The sequence below is a fragment of the Eleutherodactylus coqui genome, chromosome 6, assembly GCF_035609145.1.
Source record: "Eleutherodactylus coqui strain aEleCoq1 chromosome 6, aEleCoq1.hap1, whole genome shotgun sequence".
NCBI classification, from domain to species: Eukaryota; Metazoa; Chordata; class Amphibia; order Anura; family Eleutherodactylidae; genus Eleutherodactylus; species Eleutherodactylus coqui.
In genome coordinates this window covers 207,903,962-207,926,895 of record NC_089842.1, presented here as the reverse complement: position 1 = coordinate 207,926,895, position 22,934 = coordinate 207,903,962, and the positions used below count along the sequence as shown (strand labels likewise).

Genomic DNA, 22,934 nt, shown 5'->3' with positions numbered 1-22,934 from the left:
GCCGGTATTGTGGCTTAATAGTGGGACCTGTGAACTTGAGATGCAGCCCAACATGTAGCCCCTCGCCTGCCCTATCCGTTGCTGTGTCGTTCCCATCACTATCTTGAATTGCCCAGATTTTCACAAATGGAAACCTTAGCGAGCATCGGCGATATACAAAAATGCTCGAGTCGCCCATTGACTTCAATGGGGTTCGTTACTCGAAACGAACCCTCGAGCATCGCGAAAATTTCGTCCCGGGTAACGAGCACCCGAGCATTTTGGTGCTCGCTCATCTCTAGTACATATATATGCATTCAAATAATTGAACGCGAAACATGAAGTTACAGATGCTGCAACAGAAACTTTATTTGATCTTTTTCAAACAAAACAAGAGACAGAGAAGAAAATGAAAATCATTTCTAAATATATAGACTGTGATTAAATATAATTTGCTCAAGTAAAAGAAAGTCAAGAACTTCACATAGATTTACTTTATCTTCAGTTATGATTTTGAGTTATTTCCAGAATGATCTGATAGAATTAAATTGCATTCCACTGTGCTGAGTTCCAGTTATACTGTAGAGAGAAACAAATAAAAATGTCTAAATTTTCGAAATTTGACATATGTAATTTTAACATAGAATAACTCCGTAAAAGTTTGGCATATCCAAGTAATTCTGACATTGTTTTTTTTTTTTTGCTACAAATTGTACTTCATTTAGGTGCTAAAAAAAGACCAATAGAATTTTTGTATATTTATTAAAAGCGCCAAAATTGTGATAATTTTGAAAAATTGTCATTTTTTTCACATTTTCAACTGCAATATGGATCAGTGAGTGGAGAAACTTTACCTTTTTAAACTTTTTTTTTTACTTTTACATGATCGCTGTTATCTATAGGATAACGGTGAACATGTGACCAGGGTCAATGGTGTTAGTGCATTTTTTAACTCGCACAGTGCACACCATGAAAAAAAAAAAACTTCACATAACTTTTTTCTCTGGGTTATTGTGAACGCAGTGATAGCAGAAATTTGATTTTGTTCTACATAGTAAAAAAGGGGGGAAGATAGGTTTTTGACCTACTTATTTTTATTATTTTTTCTTACATACATATATACACACATACATATTTTTTCTCACACTTTATTTTATACATTTATTTTTGTCCCACTAAGAGACTTGAATATCTGCACCTTTTTTTTATTCTTCTAATACACCACTATACTTCAGTGTAGTAGTGCATTAGAAAGCCTATGAGGACAGTTAGAGGCTAATTCAGACGAGTGTGGTTTACACGTTGCTGAGCAATGTGTAAACCGCACTCCTGACATGCAGAGAAGTCTACGTGTGAACAGGCTGCCCCTAGCTATGCGGAGCAGCCCATTCACACATCAGTGGTGTAGGTTGCCTGCTCCCATAGGAGCCTGGACAGTGGCGCATAACAGAACTGACAGGCGAGTCGGCACTCGCTGTCCATTCTTTTTCAGAAGCATAGAATCTGCGCTTATAAAAAGGGTCCGTGTGAGCACTTCCATAGCAACCTATTGGTAGCTATAGCAGCATGGTTTTACACGCTGCTGTAGCAGAGTGTAGCACACGCTCATCTAAATGAGCCCTAAGCCTCATAGGTCCCCATAGCTGCCCGACCTGGAGGCTATAGTCAAGCCTCTGTGTGCCATTGCAATTCATTGGGATCCCACAATCCCATTGCAGGGGTCTGATGGGTGGCAAAGCGAGCCCCTTACCTCTGTTTGCCGTTTACATGCCATGGTTGCACTAACTGCAGCATTGAAAGGGTTAAATAGCGGGAAATTAAGGTTTCTTCCATCCCTGCTAATAGAGCAAGTGCCCGGCTGCAATTTGACAGCCATGCACCTGCGCCAGGCTTCTTATGCCAGAACAAAGCCCCTTAGCAAACACAGTCGAAAAACATATGGACAGTCATTAAACGGTTAACATAGTGAAGAGGGTGGAGCTTGAGTTAAGGGGCAGCTTGGACACTGTATCCCTTTATGCATTATGGGGGTAGGGTTATTACTTCTTTATGTTTATCTTGATACATTATTATATTGTTATGGTTTGAATTGTATATGCCACGAAGTTCTAGTAAATTCATTTCTTTGCAAAAAATATGACTAATTATTTGCATGCTTGTTATTTTTAATGGAAGTGCAATTAAGTCCTAATCAATTATGCAAAAACATGTAAACTATTTTATTTTATAACAGATTTTTCATAAGTCTAAAAATCTAAAAAAAAAGATTGAGGACTCACGAGGAACCATGTATATCAGCCAGAGTAGACAAAACTACATAGATCATCTCTCGGTCTGGATGACCCAGAGAATTATAATGACAGCCTGCGGAATTCCACAGTAACTGTGCAATGCCTCATTTCCATACTGGTGGCCCTTTCAAGAACTTTTAGCTGTATAACTTCATAGATGGCTGCTAATCGCTGGAAGTCCAAACAGCAGGTAAAGATAAAATGAACATATCAATATTGCAATCTAACAAAAAAGGGTTGTGCAAAGGGACCACCTGTTTTAAAGAAGTCTATTTAGCAAACAAATTTGTATCTACCCTAGTACAGAATTCTGAGATATTGTAAAAGAGGGAATGATCCTCATTTCATGGACTGCAAAATGTATCTCTAATTTTGTTTAACAAAATATTTATTGGTTTTATGATGTTCCAAAATATATCAATCAGGAATTACAACAATACAGTCACATGTTAAGGCTGATTTAGACACAACGATAATCGCTCAAGAATGTCGCTCAAGTGACTTTTGAGCGATCATTGTGTCATTTACAGCGCAAGATGAACGCTCAGGATGAGCAATCACCTTGCGCTGCCAGCGGAGGCTGCAGAAGACAAGCGGGGCGTCCCTGCTTGTCTTCTGCATGCAGCTGTTCCCCTGCTCCAGCACCCGGCTGTTATACAAGCGATGTCCCCGCTTGTCTTCTGCATCCAGATGTTTTCTGCACAGAGAGCTGGGCTGTTATACAGCCGAGCGCTGTGAGCGGAGGATGCAGAAGATAAGCGAAGTGTCCCCACTTGTCTTCTGCATACAGCTGTTCCCCCGCTCCAGCACCTGGCTGTTATACAAGCGATGTCCCCGCTTGTCTTCTGCATCCAGATGTTTTCTGCACAGAGAGCTGGGCTGTTATACAGCCGAGCGCTGCGAGCGGAGGATGCAGAAGATAAGCGGAGTGTCCCCACTTGTCTTCTGCATACAGCTGTTCCCCTGTTGATGTAACTAATCAAGAGTCACATTGCCAGATATAATTTCTAATAAACATACAAAGTAAAATAAAAGTAAAGTGCCAATTTTCACTTCATTAATTACTGCAACTCCTAACCAGATTAATCAGTATCAACATTAGAGAACTGTATCTCCAATTTTGGATGACTTGTCTGTCTTGTAGTACCCAGTCAATAAATTGATATAATTGAGCCCTATGTGATATATTTTTCTCCTGTGATGTTGCTGAAAGTAAATTGGACACTTATTAACATGTTTCCCTTACAGATTTTAACTGATTACTATGTATTCCACGAGGGGGATATGTTGTGATTTGCTTATTGTCAAGGGACATTTTTACCAAAAATAGAGTATCTAAAGTGAACAATCCCTTTAATTACTTCTACTAGTACATATGTAAGAAAGCGTATTCTATGTAACATATTAACCCTTTCCAATCCAATTTGTATCCTGGTTTTCCTAGGGGGCTTACTTTTTTTCTGCCATTATACAACGGCACTATATACTGGCTAAAGTCATTACTACATGAGGTGAAATGTTGGATAGGCTCCGACAGCAGAGAGGCTGGCAATATACAGTAAGAGAACCCCAACGGCACTATATGCTGGCTAAAGTCAGTACTGCATGACGTGACATGTTGGATAGGCTCCGACAGCAGAGAGGCTGGCAATATACAGTAAGAGAACCCCAACGGACGTCTTCCAACATCGGAGCTGTAAAGCCTTAAAGGAGATGTCCCGAGGCAGCAAGTGGGTCTATACACTTCTGTATGGCCATAATAATGCACTTTGTAATGTACATTGTGCATTAATTATGAGCCATACAGAAGTTATCAAACGTTTTATACTTACCTGCTCCGTTGCTGGCGTCCTCGTCTCCATGGTGCCGACTAATTTTCGCCCTCCGATGGCCAAATTAGCCGCGCTTGCGCAGTCCGGGTCTTCTCCTCTTCTCTATGGGGCTCCGTGTAGCTCCGTGTAGCTCCGCCCCGTCACGTGCCGATTCCAGCCAATCAGGAGGCTGGAATCGGCAATGGACCGCACAGAAGCCCTGCGGTCCATGAAGACAGAGGATCCCGGCGGCCATCTTCAGCAGGTGAGTATGAAGACGCCGGACCGCCGGGATTCAGGTAAGCGCTGTGCGGGTGGTTTTTTTAACCCCTGCATCGGGGTTGTCTCGCGCCGAACGGGGGGGGGGGGTTTAAAAAAAAAAAACCCGTTTCGGCGCGGGACATCTCCTTTAAATCATAATGTCTTCAGAGGTCAGACAGTGGATTGGAAAGGGTTAAAATGTATTCTGGATGATAAATAATTTTTATTATTGAATTTGTAACTGCACTGCTACTGACTGCAAGTATGTGCTATACGCTATATGAGGAATACAGTATATGAAGATGAGACTGTAGTACTCACTGAAGGTATATTCCGCTAGGAACCCTTTCAGATCAGTGCTGCCATCACTAATAAATGTCAGCTGCAGGAAATTCCCAGCAGAGATAAAGTTAGGGATGCTTTCACCACAAAATGGACCTTGTGGATTGACACCATCCGTGACTCTTAAACTGTCACAACCACAGTATGGAAATGACTCCAGATGAAATTCAACAAAGGTCATGGAAACCTGTAGAGATTAAAATCATACATGGTAATTTTATTATAACACAATTTTGGTACATTATCTTGAATCACTCTAGAACGTATTGTGTACATAATTAATAAGGTATACAGCATATATGATAATAAATTGTGTTTGCTCTGGAGAATCACGTGGATAATTCATGCATCAGTTTTTGATTTGGCACTGTCTAACAAAAGAATGTTATAGAGTACTGGTCAAATTACAATACATAGAGAGTAGAGATGAGCGAGCACGCTCGAATAAGGCAGTTACTTGAACGAGCATCGCTCTTTTCAAGTAACTGCATTCTTGCATTCTCGTCCGAGCAGGCTCGGGGGGGGGGGGGCGACGGGGAGGAGCAGAGGGGAGAGTGAGAGAGAGATCTCTCTCCCCTCTGCTGCCCCACACTTACTCCCCCCCCCACCCCCCGAGCCTTTTCAGATGAGAATGCAGTTACTCGAGAAGAGCGATGCTCGCTCGAGTAACTGCCTTATCCGAGCGTGCTCGCTCATTTCTAATAGAGAGATGATAGATAGATAGATAGATAGATAGATAGATAGATAGATAGATAGATAGATAGATAGATAGATAGATAGATAGGGGTGTAGATTGCCTCTGTGTATTTACACAGAAACAATCAGGGCTAATAAATGGAGGCGGAGCTGGTCAGGGATTCTTACAGCAGGCCTACCTCCATTCACAGAAAACTGACAATCTTTCATAACTGCCTGTTTACACTGGAGAATTCGTCTTTCAATTTTTATGCAGCATAAACTGAACAATGAACAAATTTGTCATTCGTTCTTCAGTCAGTGCCTGCATTTACATTGAACAATAGATTCGTTTGTGTAGAAGTGCCCATAGACAACTTTTAATCCAGCAATTTAATTATTCAATTTACATTTCTCATAGTGTGCTGCATTTACGTTTTAACCAAAAAGAAGCTATCAACCGGTAGAAGCTTACCGTAGATCAATTTCAGGAGCAAATGGGCAAAATAAGAAGTTTGTAGGATGTATCTTTCCAGAACGGAAACTGCAGTGATACTTTGAAAATTCTTTGTGGGATCTTTAGACAAACTAAAAAAAATAAATTCTTACCTTCTTTCCAACCGGAGCTGTTACTGTGAAGATACAATACATGTTTGGGCCATAGTTATTGGGGTAATTTGGGGAAGTTACATTTCTTTCGAGAGTGTAGTAAGTTCCTCCACAGTTCACTGTAGGAAGTAAATTTCAATGTAGTGAATAAAATTCGTCAAATGCAAAGGTAATTTATTTTTACATTTATGTTGGTTGTGCATCATCTTCCTTTACCCCTTAATGACATGGCCTATTTTGGACATAGGGACGCAACGATTTTTGGGGGATTTTCATCTACATTTTTCAAAAGCCATAACTTTTTATTTTTCTGTGGAGACGACCGTATAAGGGCTTGTTTTTTTTGTGGCGAACTGTAGTTTTTATTGGGGCCATTTTAGGGTACATAGACTATATTGTGAAACTTTTATTATGTTATTTATGATAACAGGGAGAAAAAACGCATAAATTCAGCCATAGATTTTTTTTACAGCGTTTATCATGCATCATAAATGACACAATACATTTTTTTCTGCGGGTTTGTACAATAACAACGATACCAAAAATCAAAATTTTTTGTAGGTTTTTCCACTTTTCTGCAATAAAAACCCTTTTTTGGAAATCTTTTTTTCTTTGCTAAATTGCTGCATTCAAAGTCCTATAACTTTTTTAGTTTTTCATGGGCAGAACTCTGGAGAGCTTATTTTTTGCAGGACGACCTGCAGTTTTTATTGGTACCATTTTGGGGTTCATACGGCTTTTTGATTACTTTTATTGCGTTTTTTGGAAGGCAAAAGGCTAAAAATTTGCATTTTGCTTCAGTTTTTTAGCGTTTTTCTTTTAAGTATTTTGCCATGCAAAATAAAAAGCACGTGCAACCTATTGAACGCATTGTTACAGACACGACAATAATAAATATGTAGGATTTAAATTTTTTATGCGAATATGAGAAAAAGCACAAAAAATGTTTTTACATTTTTCTTCTTTTACATTTTTATTTATTTATTTTTTTACACCATTTGTGTCCCTGTGGAGGACTAACAGCATAGCACCGATGATCGCTATGATAAGGCATTGTGATTAGATCGCGAGAGCCGGATAACGTCACAGAGGAAGCGTGTTCCCTCTGTGAACCCTTCCCATGACGCGATCTACATAGATGCACCCCCGCTGTTGCAGAAAAAGCCGGCTTTCAACGACAGACAGCTCCCGCTGCCGGATAGTGCGAGATATCTTCAGATCTATCCCCAGGACATAAGTTTACGCCCTGTTGCGGGAAGTCCCCCACTGCCATGACGCAAACTTACACACTGAAGCAAGAAGGGGTTAAAGGAGTTGTTCAGTTGTAAACTACTGATGGCTTATCTTCAGGATAGTTCATTAACAATAGATCAGTGGGGGTTATAACTTTTAATATTGTTACTTTTAAACCCTTGAAAGTCTCTTTAACTACTGAACTTAAAGAATATCCATGTAGTAAGTTATAGAACTAGAATATCATACTATACCTGTGCTGTATGAAGCTTTGAAGCCAGCCCCAGTGACACTGCTATCACTGGAGAACTCCACCAGTAATTGGCTAGTGGATGCAATAATTGGAGGTACCAACCCAGACCCACAGGTTCTGTCCAAAATCAGGGGATAATTCTTAGTGGGACCATCATAAATCCTGATATAGTCAGACATACAATTTGGAGATGACTGGATGTCAAAGGCAACAAAGTTCAAAGTAACCTAAAAATAATGAAAAAAAAAATAGATGCTAAATCAGTTGAATTAATCTCACACAGAGTTTAGTAATAAAACAACATATTATAGAACTATGCAGCTTCAATAGACATGGGTTACAATGACCTGTTATCTATTATTTTGTGTGAGGAGTGAATAACAGAAATATTGGAGAAATAATTTTTGAACACCAACTTTATAAAATAGGAGTATAATTTAAGTTGGACAATAAAACACATCATAGCGATTGTTTACTTAGAACCTTAGACACAGATAGATGCAGGAAACATTTACAGATGGTGCAGAAGTAAAGAAGGCAGAGGCAAGGATAATGTTTTCATGAGAGAAAAATTAGATTACGTACGTAAAATTTGGACGCTAATTCTTTTGCGCTTAGAATTGGGACCCCTTTACTTTTCCTATTAATGATCAATGCTCGTGCCAAATTTCAAATTTCTATGACATCAGGAAGTGAGAGAATTAGATTCCGTACATAAAATTTGGACGCTAATTCTTTTGCACTTAGAATTAAATAATTGAGTTGGGACCCATTAGCTTTTCCTATTTATGACACAATCAATGCTCATGCAAAATTTCAAGATTCTATGATATCGGAAAGTGAGAGAATTAGATTATGTACTGTACATAAAATTTGGATGATAGTTCTTTTGTGCTTAGAATTGAATAATCGAGTTGGGACCCATTAGCTTTTCCTATTTATGACATAATCTATGCTTGTGCCAAATTTCAAGTTTCTATGACATCGGTAGCTGAGAGAATTAGATTACGTACGTAAAATTTGGACCCTAGTTCTTTTGCGCTTAGAACTGAATAATCGAGTTGGGACCCATTAGCTTTTCCTATTTATGACATAATAAATGCTCGTGCCAAATTTCATGTTTCTACGACATCGGGAAGTTGGAGAATTAGAGGAGAGTCAGGCCTCAGTCACACGGGCACAACGGCACCCATACACCGGCGCCGATGCGCCCGTGTGACTGACAGTTAGAAGACGGCCGTGCCTGAAGACGGCCGTCTCTCTCCAGTGCTGATCATAGAACACATGACCGGCAATGGAGCCGGTCACATGTTCTTCCTCCCGGCGCTGCAGAGAGACGGCCGTCTTCAGGTACGTCCGTCTGCTAGTGTCAGTCACACTGGCGCATCGGTGCCGGTGTACGGGTGCCGATGCGCCTGTGTGACTGAGGCCTCAGTGAGTCAGTGAGGGCTTTCGTCTTTTTCATATATATATATATATGTTCATGGTGCAATAATGCAATGATAGTATTGACTAAATGGTTCTAGTAACAGGAGGATCTCTGATAAAGGCCTTTTGCCCAGACCTGCATTGCATATAGCTCCACCTACTGCAAGAGTCCCTTGTTTTAGGCTTTTGTGAACTCCATACAAACTTGGCCCACCAACAATGTAGGCTCATTTTTACCTATTTCCAGATGTTGCAATCACCCTGGATGTTACTCAGTGCACAGCTATCTCTTTTTATGGTTGATTCTCTCTGGCTCGTCACCTCCACTGCCACTTTTGAGGCCTCAAAAGAAGGTAACACACATTAAGCCACTACTGGGCTTAATGTGCCATAATACCTCACAAGGAAAGTAGCTTCCTTATTAGAGATGGGCGAACACCAAAATCCTCGGTTGCTCGTTGCCGGAACCCCTAAATTGTTTTTCATGGAAGGAATTTACATATAAGCCCTTCCCTGAAAAACAATAATTTTAGTGTAAACCCCCCCCCCCCCCCAAAAAAAACAAAAACCGTACCCTCCGCCACTGCCGTGTCCTCCGCGGGGATGAAGAACACATCTGCCAAATGCGGCAGATGTTTCCAGTTTCCTCGCTAGTAAAAAGAATTTCCTGCTGCTACATCTGCCACATCTGTGACAGATGCAGCTGTCACACCACACATGACATTTAATAATAAGAAGGACACAGGTGAGAGTTGAAAGGAGGAAAAATGCTGCTGATCAAAAAGAACATAAAAGCTTGTCTTGAATTTGCCACACAAAATCTAAAACATCCCCAAAACTTTTGAAAAAAACATTCTGTTGACTGATGTGCCCAAGGTGAAACTTTTTGGAAGACATGAATCCTGTAACATCTGATATAAGGCTAAAACCACATTCCACAAAAGGAACACCATACCAACAATCAAACATGGTGGTGGTGTGATGGCTTAGGGCTGTTTTGCTTTTGCAGGACCTGTATAACTTGTCATAATTGGTGGAACCATGAAGTCTGCTCTACAATACAAAATCATGAAGGAGAATCTCTGTCTTTCAGTTTGCCAGCTGTAGTTAAGCACAGTTGGGTTATGCAGCAGGATAGTGATTTAAAACACATAGGCAAGTGCACTTCTAAAAGGCTCAGAAGAAACAAAATTATGGTTTTGGAGTGGCTGAGTCCAAATCTTGACTTGAATCCCACTGAGATGCTTTGACAAGACCTTAACCCCTTGAGTGGCACGCCCGAAAATTTTCCTAGACGAACTCCACTGCTCATAGCGATATAGCCCGGAAGATTTCCGGGCTATGTATCATTATGGGAGCTACAGAGCACAATGCCTCAAGCTGTGGCATTGTGCCCTGCCTGCACAGACCCACAGAGAAGAAAGCAGGACATTGAAAAACAAAAGGAGGAAGATATTGCCGATTTGCTGGCAATCTCCTGCTTCTAAAGTCCTGCTTTGTTTACAGGTTGCCATAGAGACCATCGGCTTGTCAGAAGCAAGCCGATAGTCTCTGTGGCAGGGAGAGCTGGTGCTTGGCTGTCAGAGGACAGCCAGGTACCAGCTCTTACAGCAGAGATCAGAGAAAACCTCCGATCTCTGCTGTGTTAACCCTTTACATGCTGCAGTCTATGTGACTGCAGCATGTAAAGGGCTGTCACTATTGGACCCCCTCAGAATGTGATCAGGGGGTCCTGATGGGTCTCTGTGGAAGTCCCCTAAAGGGACAGAAAAAAAGTTTTTAAAAAAAGTATAAAATTATTTAAAAAAATAAAATAAATAAAAAACAAACACTTGTCTCCCGTTACTTTGTAAAAAATTAAAAATAAAATTACACATGTGGTATCCCTGCATCGTAATGACCCAGAGAAGGAAGTTAGTGCATTATGTAACCCCTTAATGACACAGCCCCTTTTTTTTCTCTTTTCCCTATTTCTTTTTTCCTCCCCCCATTTAAAAAATCATAACTCCTTTATTTATCCATTGACGTCGCTGTATGAGGGCTTGTTTTTTGTGGAAAGAGTTGTGTTTTTCAATGGTGCTATTTAAAGTACTATATAGCGTACTGAAAAACTTTTACAAAATTCTAAGTGGAGTAAAATGAAAGAAACATGACATTCCACCAACTTTCAGTGCGTTTTGTTTCTATGATGCACAAACTGCAACAAAAACGACATGATAACTTTATTCTATGGGTCAGTACGATTACTACGATACCAAACTTGTATAGTTTTTTTTGCTGTAGCACTTGTATTTTTTTCAGACATTTAATTTTTTAATTAATTATTATTATTTTCTGCTGCATTTTCAGTGCGCAATAACTTTTTAATTTTTCCATAGACATACTTGAGCAAGGGCTCATTTTTTGCAGGACGTCCTGTAGTTAACGTTGGTACCATTTTGGAATACATACGACTTTGTGTTCGCTTTTTATTGCATTTTTTCTGGGAGACAGGGTGACTGAAAAAGTGCATTTGTGGCGTTCTTTATTTTTTTTTCGGACTACGTTCACCATGCGGGGTAAATAATGCACTACTTTGATAGATCGGACATTTATAGATGCGGCGATACCAAATATGTATTTTTCTTTTATGATTTAGATTTTTTAATTATGCATATGGCAAAAGGAGGCGATTTAAACTTGTATTCCTTTTTTTTTTTTTTTTTTTAAGTGTGAAAAAGTCATGAAAAAGAAAAGAAAAACTATTACAATTTGGTATTGGCATAATCGTACTGGCCTGCATAATTACTTTAATACATTTATACTGCTCAGAGAATGCAGTGAAAAATAAAAAACATGCCAGAATTACAGATTTTGTTAATATTGCCACTAGAAAAAATGGAATAAAAAGCGATCAAAATTTTCCCCAAAATTTGATAACTGTAGACTAGAGTTTATCCTGCAAAAAACAAGGCCTTCTAGAGCTCTGGCAAAGGAAAAATAAAATGAACACGGCTCTTGGAATGTGGCGACACAAAAGCAAACCTTTAAGAAAAAAAAATGTTTTAAATGTACAAAAATAGCAAACATAAAAAAACTGTATAAACTTCATATCGCTGGAATCGTACACTGCTGACTCAGAGAATAACATTATCACATTATTTATTGTGCACACTGAATGCCGTAAAAATGAAATCGAAAAAATAAATGGCAGGATTTCTTTTTCATCCCCCATCTCCCTACAAATTTTTTTTTACAAAAGTTATGCAATACATTATATATTCCCAAAAATGATGCCATCAAAAAGTACAACTTGTCCCCCAAAAAACAAGTCCTCATATGGCTGTGTCAATGGAAAAATGAAAAAGCTATGGCTCTTGGAACGCGACTGGAAAATTAGTTGAAATTAAATGATTGGCCCATTTAAAAAACCTGCCCTGGTGGGTCTGACAGGGTAGTAAGAAACCCGCCACTCAAGGGGTTAAAGGTGTATTCCAGGCACAAACTAGCATTTTAAAATCTAATGTATATTAGCAGAATAAGTCATTTTTAGAGATGAGCGAGCATGCTTCGATAAGGCAGTTACTAGAGTGAGCATCACTCTTCATGAATAATTGCATTCTTGTCTGAGCAGGCTCGGGTGGGCGGCGGGAGTAGTGGGGGGAGAGAGAGAGACATCTCTCTCACTCTCCCCACCAGTCCCCTCCGCTCCTCCCCCTCCCCCCGAGCCTGCTCGGACGAAGAGCAATGCTTGCTCGAGTAACTGCCTTAACCGAGCGTGCTCACTCATCTAAAGTCATTTTGTAATAATTGCAGTGTAGTCGACTGTACTTGGTCTAGCTATTTTCTTCATCTTCTATCCATGTCATGTGACCGTCCGCCAGAAAAATATCTCCACTTTCTCTGATATCATGTCTGCATTTGCTACTTTCTCCCTGTCTATAGCCTCCAACTTACTGCTATGACCAGTGCAGGATGGGAGGAAAGGAATAGTATTGTGCTACATTGCTCATGTGCAGTTTAGTGTGCTGGAAGATCCTGTCTGCCTGCTTAAGTAGGCTTCCTCTGGCATTCTCAGTGGGTGGGAGGCTGATGCTAGTCACTTGTAGGACCTATGAGCTCTGGGTGGAGCTACAGAGCTGTTCTGGAGAACAACTTTTTGAATGATGGAAATTGTAGGTAACAGTCTGCTGCTGTGTTTACTGCGGAAGGGATGCATGTAAATACAGCAGCAGACTGATGGCTGAACATGATAAAGAAGAGGGTCCAGAGTGGCAAATAAAATGTACTGGCTGCCATTACTTAGCTGTTCCAAAACACTATCTTTCTTCCAGCACTCATATGAAATTAAAAACAAAATGGACTCTTCCTCTGTAAGGCTTGCAACATGTAAAAAGCATTATCCTTATTTTACATCTGCTTATACAAGGATATTTTTAAAGAGGCTAAACTAAAAGTTTTGTTTTTAACTTTATATGAGTGCTGGAGGAAATCTTGTGTTTTGGATTTGGATCTATTGGTGGCTGAACAATGCAACTGAGATTTCAGGATAGTGTCTTGTGTGGGTAAGCTACTATTGGCTACTTTCCACCTAGATTTCAGTATTTCCAGAATTTCCATTTTGTATCAAAATTCAAAAAATTGTGCAAAAAAAGTGGGCCAAAATTCCTCAACAGCAGTTCAAAAGACTCATCAGAAGTTATTACAAACAATTAATGGCAACTGTTACTACCAAGAGTGGCACAACCAGTAATTAGGTCTTGAGGGGCAAATATTTTTTCATATGGCTGATATAGGTTCTGCATACATCTTTATCTTGAATGGATAGCATGATTATTTAAAAGCTGCTTTTTGTGTTTATTCTTGTTGCCTTAATCATATACTAAAATTAGTTGGATGGATGATCTGAGGCATTTACATTCGACAAATTTGCTGAAATAGAAGAAATTGAGTGAGGGAAAAATACTTTTTTGTAGCACTGTGTAATAGACATTGAATTTTGATAGAGAAAATGGTTCAATGTTAAAAAGAAAGCACTTTGTTTCTATATCAGTAGTTCTGCGTCTTCATTACTTTACCTGATTTGATTGTGTTCTGATCAGCCAAACACAGTTGGCATTATTGGAGTAGGCTGATGGGTAATTGGCTGAAGTCAGAGTTCCATTGTTATTGTAAAGTAAATTAGAACAGACATCTAAAAGATAAAATAATGTATACATTGAATGTGTGTATGTAAGGAAAATATCCTTATTGGTCCATTATGGCTGCTGTAGAGATGTGATAATTTTTAGCTACAACTTTTTGAATACTTCAGTATACACCTGCAAAAACTTACCACATTGATACAATTTGTTGATCTTGGAAACATCTAGAACACTCATTCCATATCTTTGTCCAATTTCGACATTTGGGTCAGGTTTGGGTACAATAGTGGGTTGTCCTGAAGTGTTACTGAATGACCACCTGTCAGATACAGTACAGAAGGCAAAAACAAGGTAGAAACATGAGATTATGATAGAAAAATAGGACAGAATATTACAGATTTATATAATTGTTTGGGGTTTTTAGTAACCATATTAGTATGGTTGTCAATAATCAATGAACTTACTTGTCATAATGCATTACTGATCCGTAGTCATACTCCAGACCTAGGTTATTGGTGTCTATTTTATCAAAATTTGGTGTGTCACCTATAAGATAAGGCATCTTTATTAGGCTTCTTTCACACGAGCACTGTCTGCGCGCAGTATAGCCGCGCAAAAAGATTGTGGCTATACTGCTCTAAAGATCGCGTGAATGGGTTAATTTAAGCTACTTGACCTTGCCCGTTCACACGATCCGAGTTGCAGCGTGCATGCTTTCCAGCTCCCATAGGAGTCTATGGAAAGCATGCACCAAAGATAGGACAGGTCGTATCTTTGCGTTCACCACAGAGCTTACATGCGACCTGCAATTGCATGCCTATCTTTGTTGGGTGTGCACAGTTAGTGTGACTAACAATCATTCATGTGATCACTTCTATAGGAACCCATTGATTCCTATAGAAGTGCAATCTGTGCATACCTCTCATGTGCACCCACAGTACTCATGTAAAAGAGACCTTAGACCGATTATTGTAATGACAACAACTTCAAATATATATATTATACATTACCTGGTGATATATACTGGTACATGATGTTGACATAGTCATCACGGTCACTCCTCATATGTTCATGGTAGAACCCCAGGGCATGGTTTAGCTCATGTTGTATAATTCCAAAATTTATGCAACCAGCTGTACTTACTGAAACTGACTGACCTCCACCAACGCGTCCCACATATCCTGCACACCTGAATATATAAACAAAATAAGGCTTTATAATGGTACTTCTGTCAAGGTTCCTCCAGTCTGCTGGTTCCAGGTTATGTTTTCAGCTGTGCAAGATGGTCATAATAATTTTTTAACTATCTAATGCACACTGTGCACGCCTGTCTAATTAGCTGAAGTGATCAAATGAGCAGCGCTGCCCAAACAAAGAGCAGGTCTAGTGCATTGGTAGTCTAACATTACTAATGCACTATGGGGATTAGGTAGTATTAAGATTGCATGGACCATCTTGGATGGCTGATAACAGGGCCCTGAACCAGCAGATCGGAGGAGCATCAGTACAAAAAAAATTACATTAAAATAACTGCCCCCTCTGGTCCCAGAATAAAATTTTGTTCTGGGACAGGAGGTCCTTTTGATTAAAAAGACACACATATTTTATTATAATTAAAGGGGTTCTGTCATAAGCAAAAAAAAATTATACACTTACCTATTCATCCCCAGGCAGTCTTTTTACCAGATCTTTACCTCACTGATCTTCTCCTGGTTCTTCAAGTCCCCAAGGTCATGTCACCGCAAACCAACTGGATTCCCTTTTTCCTGTGACGAAATGTACATTGCCGTCATTCTGCTTCCTGCTGGGCAATGTATGCTACGTCACTAGTGACGTAGCATTCACTGCCTAGCAGGGAATGCTGAATCCTCAGAAGCTTGCTTTAGCATGACTGTGCCTGCACAATGTCTTGCTGCTAGTGTTTCATACACTATATGAAACACTAGCGGTGAGATATCGCACATGCGCGCTAACGCAGGCTGACGATGTTTCGGCATTCACTGCCCTGCAGGAAGTGAACTGCAGGTAATGGAATCTCCAAAACAGGAAGAAGAGGCTCTGGCCGGATGGAGGTGATGTGACCCAGGAAACTGGAGGAGCCAGAAGCAGATGTGATAAGGCTGTTTGAGGAGGAATAAGTAAGTATTGATTGTTTTTTTCTTCTAATGACAAAATCTAGGTCAGTATTTATATGTGCAGTGTCTCTTTGTCAAGTGAGAGGGTTTTAAATAAGATTATAACATAATGCATAAACTAGTATAAGCTTTTGTCAACCAAACTTGATCAAGGCTGAATAATAGAACCTACCCTCGTCCAGAGACAATGTTGATATAGTCCTTTTGGTCTGTCCAATTCACAAACCTTATACAGGTAAGTGATTCATATTCAGCCATAGCTATTTTGAACAAATAGTGTTGCCAATCATCTGGAGGTAAAAGAATATGTATATGATGAATGCATTGTTGGACAATTAGCATGGCCAACTGAGGTATTAAATGTTTAAGAAAACCTCACTGTAATCAGATGAAAGATTGTAGGGCACATTGACCGTCCCATCTGCAGATTTGGGCCACAAGCATTTTGTACAGTTGATAGCACTGCGTCCAGGTGTTATCATGATGTCGCCATCACGTACAGGCATGGTGTTTCCTACAGTAAAAAGATTAAGCCATTATAAATGCTATATCTGTATGGATCTTATATGACAGACATTCATGTCAAGCAGATGTCTAATCTACAGTGTGATGTTATGAAGTCTTTCACAGTTATGGGCAACACAGAAATATGAGACAATGGTTGAACTTTAACTTCAACTTATGAACAATTATATAGACTTTATAATGGAGCAACCAACTTATAAAGTGCTGCTTTACATCCTATTCCATTATGTGTTTTAGAGTAATGTTTTTCCATATTTTTAGAGTGAATGTAAAATATGATGGTGATTAAAAATGCCTGTACACATTGGAATATAATACATCAGGGAGGCGCTTCTATAGGCATATGGAATATTAGCAAATAAATGAAAATGAAACTGGATTAATGAAAATGGAACTCACCCGCTGTTTAGTGAAAACCCCTTAATAGGGGCCCCACTAATACCTCCAAATCCAAGTGGGCTTATAAGATCACAATACCATCTCACAGAAATTCTGGTGCGTCCTTAGGTGTGTAGAGTAGACTGTCGGCTTCTGTGTCCAACCTTCAAGTTGGAGCCACACAATAAATAGTCAAGGTAGAAAAAAGAAATCCGCCCGCGCTATCTGCACATGTCACCAGGGAAGAAGTCTTCATATAATCAATATTTTATTCTAAAATGCTGTACAAAGCGTTTCGTCGCTAAGAACGGCGACTTTATCAAGTACATATTACAATAAAATCGATCTCTTTTTTATAGTGATACACTTACATGTAGTAGCAGCAGCGTTCCATGTCCGCTTCATTTCCGGGAGCGTCTTGACGTATTGGTCACGTGATAGGCGTATCTAACCGGTTATGTTTTGATGAGACTACTGGCGTCATGACGCGTTGTACAGCATTTTAGAACAAAATATTGATTATATGAAGACGTCTTCCCTGGTGGCATGTGGAGATAGCGGATTTCTTTTTTTCTACCTTGACTCTGTACACATTGGAAGGCCAGCCTTTGTAGAGTAACTGCACTTTTAGAAAAAACTTTTGATGCATCATAGCTATATGTTAAAAGTTTGGATCAGTGCCAAGACTCCAACAGATAGCTGAAAGGATGTGGCTGTGCCCCTTTATCTGTAACTATTCCTTTTAAGCTCTTCTCAACAGCTGAAGACAGATGCATAGACTTTTATGCAACTATCTTCTTTTGCCTATATAAAGCCGACAAATAACGATCTCAGCTGAAGGGATGTGGCACTCTGGGGAGCCCTTCTGACACTATTTCTTTTATTGGTGGGGGTCTTAGCACCTATACCCCAGTAATCAAAACTTTAGACTTGTCACTATAACATATCTAAAGTTTCTTAAAAGTACAGTCACTCTTTAATATGCTTCATAGCTGTTTAAATCTGCAGGATTCAAAGCTGATCGTTAGCATAATTTCTTTAGAGATTTGAAGTCTGTGAGGTGTGGACATTGGTGTACAGTAGGAAGTGTACAGTAATTGGTACATATACATAATATGGGGACAAATTAATTCCTCTGCATTATAGGAACCCATTGACCCTGTAAAATGTGCGTCTGGCAATATTCTTAACTTAATGAGCAAAATTGTTCTTACTATGGGCAATAATGCAGGCTACAGCAAAGGATTAGTAGATGAATAATGCAAAAAGCAATGTATTTACAAAGAGAGTCAAAGTTACACAACTGTGAAGTTGAAATAAAAAAGTAAATTAACATTTTAGAATTACTTTGTATTTCTGCATTAATTATTTAAACTTTGTAGTCTGAGTGTTATCTAAGCCCCAATAACACACAAACAAGCTAACTAAACTATTAACACAAATGGTTGTACTCTTCATATGTGTAATTGAGCTCATTAAATAGCAGTGGATGTAGGAAAAGTAAGCAAACGTTTGTGTTAATGCCTTCTCCAAAAGCTAATTGGCAAAAGGTATTTCACTTAAAGAGAAGAAATCGGAAGTTTGGGTATTACAGGTATTTTGCCCATAAAGTAAAGGAATATGAAGCTTGGTTACTGAGAAATCCATTAAAAGCAATATGTCATAGATAAACATGAAATTGCAAACAGTCACAAAAACATCACAAAATACCCGGACACATATTATTCAATGGTTTGTCAAATTTTCTACAAGTAGAGAAAATTCTGAACTTTACCTCTGAGTTGTCATCCTGTTAATATCACTCCAAGAGTACAAGGAGCAATTAGGAAAGATATGAGAAAGAACACAAAGGTAACAGCAAAAGGTCTATGGAATCCATTGTATGCATGGAAAAGCACCACGAGGGAAGCCTTTGCAATTACTTGCAACAGCATGTTGTTCCATCTGCCGATCACATGGGTTACTCTCCACTTAGCCCTGCTCTCTTAGAGGAACACTCTGGACAGCCATTTCTTCAAGTACAGGGTCACCATGTCCAGTTGTGTTCCTCGCCCATAATCTGAACTCATTAGTTCTGAAGGATCACAACTACACAGAAAGTGTGAATGGAAGACAGAATGTAATGTTTTTACAATAAGCACCAGATATAACCTCTCGAATGGCAGAGAGATGTTCAAACACAAATGTAAAATTAACTCTTATGGGTGTGTGGCTACAGTTTTGACAATAGAAATAATGAAACTTCTTTTTTCTGTGAGCAGACAACCACCTAAATAAGTAAATTGAGAACTACAGTAGGTTCATAATGTAAACTCTATGAATAAGCTGTTACCTTTGTTTGCCTTGATTATCTTGCTAAAGATTCCTTCGGGTTCTTCTGCTTCCTTTATGTCTATAAATAAGATGATGTATATAACATAGTGCATAACTTTTTCTGGTAATATCTTCAGTGCCACAATTCATAATGTCACAGTTATAATGGTATCACTCAACTAAAGTATATTTACTAATGGTAATATCAATTGTTATGGTTAAAGTGTCCCAAAAATGTTACTTACATGCCCAATCTTCAGACCCAGTGTGGAGAAGCGCAAATATATAATGGGTATTGCGGTTGCCAAGGCACCTCTATGACACACAGTAAGTATTGTACATGTTTTTTTTCTTCTAATTAATGAGCAGCATATTGGAGGGTCACTTTAACTTGCTCGAGACCAGAGATTTTTTTTTTCTATTTTCAATTTTCTTCCCTGCCTTCCAAGAGCCATGATGAGATTGCAAGGTGTCATTTGGTTGTAACGACAGCTGGGAGCCTTATGAAAACCCCCAGGGCTACCATATTTCTGCCTATTTAGTTGTGGCCTATCTTGACAATGGAGAGGAGAAGCTAAAATTTGAAAAAAGGGCTGTGTCCTTAAGGAGTTAATAGTAGCTAGTGTGATATCACAGAGCATTCACACTCATTTTTAATGTGACTAAATTAATTATACCCCTCTCTATTACTTACTGGTTCACAGTCATAGCAGCATAAAGGCCAACAGCCAGATATATGATTATGTGAAAACAATTTAGAGATATCAATTATGCAAATTATATATATATATATCCCCATTCCTCTAACTAAAGAGAAAGCACATCTCAGCGTTTTAATACTCAATAGTATTGAATGCCAAAAATAGACATTTAAATAAATGCCCCAAAGGCAAAACCTAGTTGAGTCCCAAGGTTTTTGATAACGAGTATCACACTCTGATTTGAAAGAGGACAAGTCTGAACAATTTCTCCTCGCGCTCAAATACTAAGCAGTTGGTATGCTTTTTCTTGATGTTGGCAGATGCCAGCTTTGCCAGTGTAAAAGACTGTTAGTAGCAGTGTCCTTATGGAAAATGTCCATCTGGATTCTACCTTCACTAACCAATCTGATATTGATATCAAGAAATTGAATATGCGACTCATGATATTGATATGTAAATTTCATACTGATAGCTTTGTTGCATCCTTTAAATAACAATACTTTCAAAAGAGGCCCTGTCCCCTGCCAAAAGACCAAAATACAATCAATGTAGCTCCCCAAGATTAAATATGATCAGAAGGGCCCTCCTATTCATCCATAAAGACCACAGTACATTTGCTCCACCCTGATAAAAAAGATTTGCATATGTAGGTGCCCAAGCCGTGCCCATTTTATTCCCAACCAAGTGAAGAAAGATAGCATTATCAAAAAGAAAATAATTGTGATGTAGAATGAACTAAATTAACTCCAAAACAAACTCACTATGTGCACTAAAGTGAACACCTCTAGTTGAAAGAAAATAATCTACAACTCTTGGGCTCAATTCATGATTGATATTGCTGTAAATACTTTCCAGATTTATGGTAATCAAAATCATTTCTTCTTTCATAACAATGTCTTGGAACCTTCTGATCGTATCCCTAGTACCGTGTAGATAGGAGGGAAGAGCTGCCACAAAGGGGTGAAGAATGGAATCAACATACACGCTGGCATGGGAAGTCAAATAATCATTGCCAGAAACAATTGGCGAACTGGGATTGAAGGTCACTCTTTTGTGCAGTTTAGTTAAAGCATAAAATGTCACAATTGTGATAGTGTTTTTTCACATAATCAACCGTGGGATCATATCTCAAAATACGGTAGTTTTCTTTATTTTCGAGTAGTCTCGCTGTCATGATTTGATAATCAAGTTTGTCCATTATTACAATATTTCCTCCCTTATCCTAAGGCCTTTAATACTTGAGATGGCCCCTACGCGTATCTCACCATGCACTATAGTCTCTGTAACATGCCAGCATAATATCTTTCAGGATTTGTTGTATGTCTGTATGGCACTATACATCTAGACAACATCCTGAATTTCTCTCAATATCTGACTGTTTATGGGAGACAAATGCATATAGTCATGCAACAATTGAGAGTAAATGGACTTTATGCCGAGGTGGAGAAATGTCTATTTGAGAAATGCAGCCTACCATTTCTAGAGTACATTATTTCTGAGCATGGTTTTCAGATGGATCCAGATAAATTGCTCACAGTACTCAACTGATCTCATTTCCAAGCTGAGAGTGATTCTGTATTTTTTGGGTCTTTCCAACTACTATGGACAATTTATTTTGCATTTCTCGACTCTCACAGCACCCATTTCCGCCTTAGCCAAGAATGACAATAATTGGTCTCCGTTAGACAAATCAGCTTTCCTGGAATTGTAGCAGGCCTTTTTTTGTCAGTGTCAGTACTATATCTTCCAGGTGTTACCAAACCTTTTTATCTCATAGTTGATGCCACTTCCATGGGAGTAAAAGTTATCTTTTTTCAAAAGGGGCCTCAAGGTAGAGGTTAGATCTGTGTTTCTTCTCTAAGCCTTTTTCAGTTGCAGAGAGATATCACTCAGTTGGAAAATCTGGAACTTCTCAACCCCCAAAAATGCCCTTGAGGAATAGAGGTATCTAGCAAGGGAGTCAAATATACAGGCACCATTTACACTGATCAGAAGAGTCTGGTATATCTTCAATTTGCTCAGCACCTGAACCCTCGATAAGCAAAATGGTCCCTCTTCTTCATCTCCTTCAACTTCCTCCTGCAGTTCCGTCCTGCAAATTAGAACGTCATAGCGGATATTCTCTGCAAATCCTTTAATTCTTCTGACGGGTATTGTTCCTGTGATCCCATGAAAGTTAGGGATATTCTTTCCGGTGAGATTTTTACTTCTATGGAGAGCAAAAATGGATTCTGGCCTGAAGTTGATTATTCAGGGGTACAAAAGATCCAGTGGATTATTTAACATTATTATTGGTAAGAAATATGTTCATGTGTTTGTCACAAAATGGTAGATCTGTGCCAAGGACAAGTCCACTCACCAAAAACCAGCTGTTTTTCATTACCACAACCTGTTCCAGGTGTTCCTGCTGCATAAGAGGGGCTTCAGTCTTGAAGAAAGGTCCTGTGAGCCATCAAATGCTCCATCTTTCATAAAGAAACATCTTCTTACTTTCACACCAAAGAGCAGAGTGAACTATGGGAGGGGGGTACTGTGATGGCTACCAGCTGCGGCCAGAGGTGTTTCTTTTCACTCTCCTCATCTGCTGGCTGTGGCCAACAGTATCTGTTGTCCCCACTATGTGAAAGATGCTGCACTCTAGCTTCTGCTGTCAGGCCTGTCCATAGGTTGCCTTCACATGTACGACCCACCTCTTCAAGGGCCAGCGTGCGCACCCAACTTTTTCATCCACAACCAATCCAAATAGTCCTAGGTGTATTTAAGGCACCCTCCCCACTGGAGGGTGACTGAACAATAGGTTCTGCTTGATCCCGTGTGTAATTGATGCCTGCTTGATTCCTGTTTTTGACTTGTCCTGTTCAATTGGCTTTCCAGTTT

The 22,934-nt window shown here is 39.3% G+C and overlaps 1 protein-coding gene across 3 annotated transcripts in view; it reads right to left on the bottom strand.

The window, feature by feature from the left end:
- Positions 1-381: 381 nt before the first annotated feature.
- The window catches only part of LOC136631580 (embryonic protein UVS.2-like), a 31,261-nt gene continuing 8,708 nt past the window's right edge, over positions 382-22,934 (bottom strand). For all 3 annotated transcript variants that reach the window (XM_066605861.1, XM_066605862.1, XM_066605860.1), the window contains 11 exons: positions 19,376-19,435; positions 16,520-16,654; positions 16,313-16,430; positions 15,016-15,194; positions 14,470-14,551; positions 14,197-14,324; positions 13,940-14,055; positions 7,456-7,681; positions 5,969-6,087; positions 4,664-4,871; positions 382-558 (listed from right to left, as the gene is read on the bottom strand). In XM_066605861.1, the coding sequence (XP_066461958.1) occupies positions 554-558; positions 4,664-4,871; positions 5,969-6,087; positions 7,456-7,681; positions 13,940-14,055; positions 14,197-14,324; positions 14,470-14,551; positions 15,016-15,194; positions 16,313-16,430; positions 16,520-16,654; positions 19,376-19,435 (1,376 nt within the window). In that variant the 3' untranslated portion in view covers positions 382-553. The remainder of the gene's footprint in view (positions 559-4,663; positions 4,872-5,968; positions 6,088-7,455; positions 7,682-13,939; positions 14,056-14,196; positions 14,325-14,469; positions 14,552-15,015; positions 15,195-16,312; positions 16,431-16,519; positions 16,655-19,375; positions 19,436-22,934) is intronic.